Source organism: Stegastes partitus, unplaced genomic scaffold (assembly GCF_000690725.1).
Source record: "Stegastes partitus isolate 25-593 unplaced genomic scaffold, Stegastes_partitus-1.0.2 Scaffold24, whole genome shotgun sequence".
In the NCBI taxonomy this organism is placed as follows: Eukaryota; Metazoa; Chordata; class Actinopteri; family Pomacentridae; genus Stegastes; species Stegastes partitus.
Window position 1 is genome coordinate 54706 of NW_007577755.1, and position 7240 is coordinate 61945.

At 48.1% G+C, this 7240-nt stretch overlaps 1 protein-coding gene across 4 annotated transcripts in view; it reads right to left on the reverse strand.

Annotated features, from left to right (window-relative positions):
- The window catches only part of rerea (arginine-glutamic acid dipeptide (RE) repeats a), a 126428-nt gene that overhangs the window by 40954 nt on the left and 78234 nt on the right, over positions 1–7240 (reverse strand). For all 4 annotated transcript variants that reach the window (XM_008295740.1, XM_008295747.1, XM_008295755.1 and 1 more), the window contains one exon: positions 396–501. In XM_008295740.1, the coding sequence (XP_008293962.1) occupies positions 396–501 (106 nt within the window). The remainder of the gene's footprint in view (positions 1–395; positions 502–7240) is intronic.

Here is a 7240-nt window from a genome sequence, read left to right on the forward strand (position 1 = left end):
GTGCTTATGTTCCTGTAGATGTGTATGTGTTAAAGTGTGATGAGCCCACAGGCGCTGATGGTGTTGAGAGTGTGTATGCTCAAGGGCCACATGACACTGCGGGTTATTAACACTTGACAGTGCTGCTGTCTGGCCTGAAGGAGTGTTACCCTGGGAACAGCGCAGAGACACAGAGATGCAGAATTGGCCTGGTTGCCCGGAACACCGTCTTCTGCTTTCTGTTTGAGATGCAATTCACAGCAAGCTCTCATATCACCCAACAGTCTGGAGAGCAGAGGCAGGCGTGTGGATGTGTGTTGAAAGTGAGGTTTGTGATACACAGAAAGTAAGTGTATTTACTTTTGTGTATATGCACATGTGCAGGTGTGCTTCAAAGCTCAACGGGGCACTCTCACCGTTCTCATTGTTGCGATCCTGCACCAGGTGCTGGTAGACGGAGTCGGGCACCTCTGACTGGCGGTAGTACCATTTCACATTCATCAGCAGATGGTCCCGTTTACTCTGCAACACAGAGAGACACAGAGCGAGTGAACAGGAGATAAAAAAAATAAAAAAAAGATCCCACAATAAGATAAACAGACATCATTTTGTTTGATTACGACGTCACAAACTGGCCTCTTGGCAGACAGTGATGCTGTGCAGATGCACTGTTTATGACTCACACAGGCTGATGCCAAAAAGCACACAGAGAGACCAAGTCAATTAAAAAGGGATTGTAGGGCATTTAGAGCCTTAATAAAGTAAACAGTGGGATGGCCGTAGCTGGAGGAAGTCAGAAGAACCATAAGTGTTCATCTGCCTTTTACAAATCAATCCTCTGCCTTGGTTTCCCCTCACTTAATGATAACACACAAATGAGCTATTATGTATTTAATACACTGTTAGGGCTTTAAAAGCTCATTCATGCACAGGTACAGTCTCTCTTTATGATGCTCTGGACTTCATCCTCTTAAAGTGCTGCCACCTACTGGCCTTTGGGTTAAGTGCAAGTCAGCAAAGGCCTGTAATTCTACAAACGGCCAGCAAGTGGCAGCACTGAGGTTTGAAGAGAGCCTGTCCATGGCGAGTCAATGAAAAGCCAGAAAGGGAAGGGGGAAAAAAAAGGGGGGGGGGAGTGGGAAGAAAATGGTAAAAACTGGGGCCAGCGCTGAGGTGAGGGATGAAAAGGGCAAAATACTGTTTTCATTTCATGTTATAAAATATTTATTGTGCCTTCACATAAGCCCAACTGACCGTCACAGTGGTTTGAAAGAACATTACAGAGAGTGCTGGGCTGGGTGCTGGACTGCGACACTACGCTATTGGCCCCAGCCATCTTTATTAGGGACTGGGCTGCACTGCACTGAACTAACAGACTGAGACACCTGCACTGCCACCGCCTGTGGCACCACCCGTGGACTAGAAGAGGAATTATGGCAAAAAAAAAAAAAAAAAAAAGGGAAAAGGAAAGAGGCTACAGTAATCTAAGACAGACAGTTTAACATCCGCCCTTTCCAAGCTCTTGTATGTGTGTTTGTGTGCGCAGGAACATGAGGTCAGAGTAAAGATATTTAAAGCCTTTAGACTACATTGTTCTGTTATGTCACTGGGGAGGAGACTGAGCACATGCAGCCAAGCAAATCATCACCTCCCCTCAAACCTCAAGCCCACCTCTGGTTTTCCCATTCTCTCTCCGCTCCTTCCTCCCTCGCTCCTTCTCAATCTTTCTAAATCCAAACCTTCACTCCCCCCCTCCCTCTTCATTTTCTTTCCCTTGTTCTTCCCTTTCTCCAAACCTAGAGCAGGGAGGAGGAATGAGTGAGTAAGTGAGCCTGGACGTGTTAAACAGCAGCTGGCATGCAGTCAGTCAGCTGCATTTACTGCTCTGGATGATCGTACCGAGTGTGCACGCAACATCACACAACCGCTCACACTTTGCCTGTGATTCAACAGAGAGCCATACAGATGGACCGAGACACAACCCCCCCTCCAGAACACCAAGGCATACACTGTGTGTGAAGAAATGTGTGCAATGACGTCATGTCCCTCCCCCTCCCTAGCAGCAGTTAGCCCACCCATCCCAACCTCTTGTCTATCCAGTGTACAGACACTGTTACCTTCTAGACTAACAGGCTGCCTGCCACAGCAGAACGAGTAGTTATCCGGTGCTTATGCATAATTAATACTTTAAGGAGACTGTAAATGCTGCCAGTGTGCTACCTGAACATTTCATTTTCTGCTTGTAAAACCACAAAATCAAAGGGATTTCAGAGAGCTGGAACATGTTGCAAATAGAAATGCACAGGCAGGCAGAAAAAAAAACACACAAACAGGTTTTACACCTTATTCATTAGCCTGCATTATTTCTAACCAACCAACGCAGGGACCAAATGTTACTTCCACTATCATCAGTATCCTCGTTGCTACAGAGTGGCTGCCACTCTCCAGAGCAGATTGCTGTTATGAAGCTCACAGCGGCGTTAAGCCCTCTCAGGCAAAAGAGGGAGGGAGACGGAGGGAAAAGACTGAGAGTGCAACATATGGAGCACGTAGTGGGAGTGGAGCATAGCTTTCAATTATCACAATTCTATAAACATGCGGGGTGGAAAAATGAGTAGATAACGCAAGGAGAAAATGAAGGGAGATGATAGACAGCTCAGACTTGCCGCACGAACTACTAGTTGTATTGTCTGGGTTGTGCTAAGCCTGCCATAGAAAATGACAGAGCGAGAACATATAAGAACCACAATGCTGAATTGATTAGAGACATTCCACGCTGCCTGTAGAGAGCCGAGCCCCGCACAATGTCAGCCATCTTTGTCTGTCCTGCCAGAGGCTAAACACGGCCCTGCCCTCCCTCCTCCTGGGCCCTAAACCCTGGGAATACCGCTCACTGCAGAGAGGCCAAAAGACTTACTAACCCACTACTGAGAGAAAGAAATGAAACGCGGGGAAAAAAGAAAAAAAAAGAGAAAGTGCAAAGAAGCAGAGGAGATTGAAGGGAGGAGGGGGAAATAAGAGGGAGAAAGGAGTTGGATTAAGGTAGGAGCAGTGAGACCATCTCATTTCCTCGGACTTAAAATTACAACGATCTTCCTCTTGCTTTACTGAAGCCCTCCCTCCACCCCCCTACGGCTACAAGGCTACCCCCTTTATTCATTGAGGTGATATAAATCTGAGAGTCATGCTTTGGGGCTGAACACAATAGCACCTCCCCTCCCTCCAGTGGCTCAGCCTGGCCTGTGGCATTCTTGAGCACACTCATCAGACAGCGGTTGGATTATAGCAGGGCCACTTCACAGAAAGGTTATGTATCAGGAAACATTACAAGACTTAGAAGTGTAGAAGAGATAAAAAAAAAAAGTGTCACTGTTAATAAAAAACAAATCGATGCATTCATCACTGTTCCGAAAGCAGCCGAGACAAGCCAGGCATTGTGTGAGTCAGTTAATTCTCCCTCTGACTAGCTAAAGGTGGCTGGCCCCTTGGGCCCATAATGGCTGTGCAGTTTTCTTTGTGTCGCTGCATGTGTGTGCAGTCAACTCTGGAGCTAGGGCCCCTGTGTACAACCACAATACTACAAAGACTGGGGGAAAGAGGGAAATACAGAGGGCAGACTTCCCCCTTTACAAGGAAGGGCTTTATGTTTGAAAAGAAACCAGCTCTGTTATTTAAGGGAGGAAATCTGTAAGGGAGTACACTTTAATAAAAAAAAAAATGGACTGAGTGTGGAATTAATTCCATGTTTTGAAGTATGAAAGTGTGAAATCAATACCGTGCTGTTCAATGCAAAACCAGCGCTAACAGTTCAGCAAAGTGCTTCTATGTTGGTTAGAGCTCACAGCAGCAGCAGCAGCAACTTTCTCTTGTGTCTATTCACAGCAGCCTTTGCAATATGGTCATTGCCTTGCAGCCAGAGAACGTTGTTACAACCTGTAACCCTCAAACCTAATGCCCTGTTCCTGCTCCTCCCTGCACTGTAACACTAGAGCCGGGCTTTAAACAATACCAGATCCTCCTGCTCCCACACGACAGGCCCCCAGTGCACCTCGTTAACAGGAAACCTCTGTTTATTTTCTCTGCTTTTCAAACACTCTCTTCTTCCTCTGCCAACCCTGTTAGTGACCCCCCTCCACCCCCCACCCCAGCCTCCCCTCCTCACTGGTGACAACAGCAGCCAGGATCTATGACTTCCTTCAGGAGGTGGTGAGCAAAAGTAAGGAAGGAAAGACAGATCCCAAACACACAGACAAAGGAGATGGCGGAGAGCGAGGGAGGGAGGGAAAAAAAAAAAGAGGGGGGGGGAGGTCAAATAGACAAGAGCGGCGGCAGCAGCTCAGTGTTAGCGAGGAATGTCAAGCAGTTCGGCTAGGCTAGCAGGCTGCTGAGCTAACAGCTTAGTTAGCTAACGCCCCAGGGGCAGGGGAGGCTCGGGTATGGCGGATCAGGGCTGGTAGCGGCGTGACATTGACACGGAGGCTCAAAATGGTAGGGAGGGTAGATTGTGGGAGTGTTCACCTCGCCTGTCGCAAGGGGAGAGTAAGCACAACCAAAGAACAAAAGGCTGATTGTGGCATTTGGAGGCAGAGATGGGATCTGGGAGGACTAATCTGCAGCTCCGACATGATAAGATTAGAGAGGGGAGGCAGGAAGAGCTGGCTGGGAAGATCACACATACACTCGCACAAGCGCGCACACATGCACACACACACACACACACACACAAACACAAAGATGATGGATCTGATTGGAAGGGTTTTCCACTCGGCTTTCTCTCTCTTCCCGATTTTCCTGCTTTCTCTCCCTTATTTTCTCCCGCTCTCTCTGAGACAGAGAGATCTGCCAGCACACCAGCACTCAATAAGCACTTCCATCTGGACGACAGAGCATGCACACTCACAAAACTGCGCGTGTGTGTGTTTGCGTGCGTGAGCGTACACTGGCGAGGTACAAGAGATCTGCTGTGCTCACGCAATCTTCGACATCTCAGTGACTGACAAAGGAGGTTGTTAAAAAGAAATGCCAGCATGCTGTGTGAATGAACAAATACACACACCAAGACACACACACACACACACACACACACACACACACACAAATAACAGGCTTTCAGGATAAGCACCACTATTCTTCTCCCAGCCCTGCAGTAGAGCGGGGCAGGCTGGGACTCTGTGTCAGAGGTAAGAGAAAGCACCTCTAAATCAGACTGTCAGAGGCAGCAGCAGCAGCAGGATTCCACTCTGCAACCCTCCTCTCCTTATGGGCTTCACTCCGAGCACTTGGCTACTCGGAGGAAAGGCTCGCCCTCTCAAGCCTCTTTCTCCGAGGCACATATAATAACACTAAACAAATGCTGATTACAATGTTTGCGAGGAGGAACTGCGCGCAGACTGCTGCTTCCCCGCCTGGCAACAACAACAAATGGGGGAGAGTGTGGGAGGCAGTAGGGAGGAGGGAGGAGGTGAGGTGAGTCCCAGCTGTGGTGGCAGGGCTGGCAGGACCTTTTGCGCCGTGCCTACACAGGGGTGTCTCTCTCTCTGCCTCTCTTTGGCTTGACCTGTTTGGATATTAAATCGGCGCCCTCTGCTTTGAACACACTGGGCCCATCTGTCAGCCCCGGCTCCATATTGGATTGGATGAGCATTAGCCGATTCAAAGTGGGCAGATTTGCTCTTGTTCCTCTTTGTGTGTATTCGGTGTGTGCGCCTTTGAACGCGAGCGCCCACGCCTGCCTTAAATTTAAAAAACCCCCCCTTTCATAGAATCAAGCGGACACACATAAATCACTCAACGACAGACTCGCTAGTCGTGTCATTGTACAAATTGATGACATACAGCAACACATCTGAGGATGTAACAGGTCCTCTTGTCATCCAGGCACAAAAAAAATAAAAAAAAACGGAGGGATGGTAGGCAACAGAGATGGAGAGGAGAAGGAAAAACAGGAGAGGGTTTTAGTCACACAGAGCTCACAGATGCTACTAATTAAGACTTCGGGGCTGAGGGCCACTACTGGTGGCTCATACTGCCAACCACAGGCACCCTTTACCCACTGGAGAGTCACAAGCACCACACATGGCTGCCACATCCGAGGTCGAACTTGTCCAACAGTAGTGCTGATGACAAACGCGACTAATTGTACCAGTCTTTTGTTTCATCTTGTCTCCTGGAGGCACCGGGTGAAGAGAAATGCAGTCACATTGACCACAGTGCACTCCTTCTAGACAGGAAAAAGGGGCAGCGAGAATGGAGAACACTAGCTCCGGCTGCTTGCTTCATAAAATAGCCGAGCCTGTGTCCAACTTAAATATTTGCCTTTGCCTCCAACACACTTCTGCTGCGCGGCAGTTTTAGCCAAGAAATTTAAGACGAGTTAAGTGATGGCACAGAGCGCGGCACTGTTAAAAGTCAAAAGGAGAGAAAGGGCATAAAGAACACATTCACCGTGACGATGATCATTAACTGCAGAACACAGACAGAGCACCGGGGACCTGACAACTTGTGTTCGAGTAATTTAGGCTACATGCAAACATACAAACATTTTTTAGGGATAACACAGTCAGAAATCTTTGCAGCACTAGCAGGGTATAGACTAGAATGCAGATCCAAGTGAGACTTCAAACGCAGGCTGCAGGAGGACAGATGGAGGCGGTTAGGAGAACTCATATCTGGGTGTTCAGATCATAATACTGACTTTATTTCCGAAGCTCTCCCTCTCAGCCAGACATACAGTTAAAGCCTGCCAGAAAACATTGTCATTTCTGCCTTCAGCCTTTCATTTAGCTGCTTCAAAGCCATCTCGCTTTGATACCTGGCTTCCTGTGCGCGTTTAGTGTATTTGCCAGCGTGCGTGCGCGCATGTGTGTGTGTGTGTGTGTGTGTTTGTGCGTGCAGCCCGGGATGTTCTCAAGAGAGCGGAGACTTGTCTGGTCTCAAGGTATTACCCACGAGTCAGGATTCAGAGTGAGACACAAACACAGAAAGAAAGAGAGAGAGAAAAAAAAAAAACAACGAAAAAAACGGAGGAATGCTGACGTATTTTTGGAAGACACAGACTTCCTTTGTGTTGTGCAGAGACTCTAAACCCGCCTGGTGTTTCATTTGCGTGTAATCCATTGTGTTAGCTTTGGATGTTAGCATAGCCTGGTGAGGTAATGAGACATCTTACTAATACTGACTGGACTACGGCTGTGGAAGAAGAGAGGAGGAATGCTCACAGAGAGGGAGAGGATATGAATATCAGGCTGTGTGTGTGTGTGTG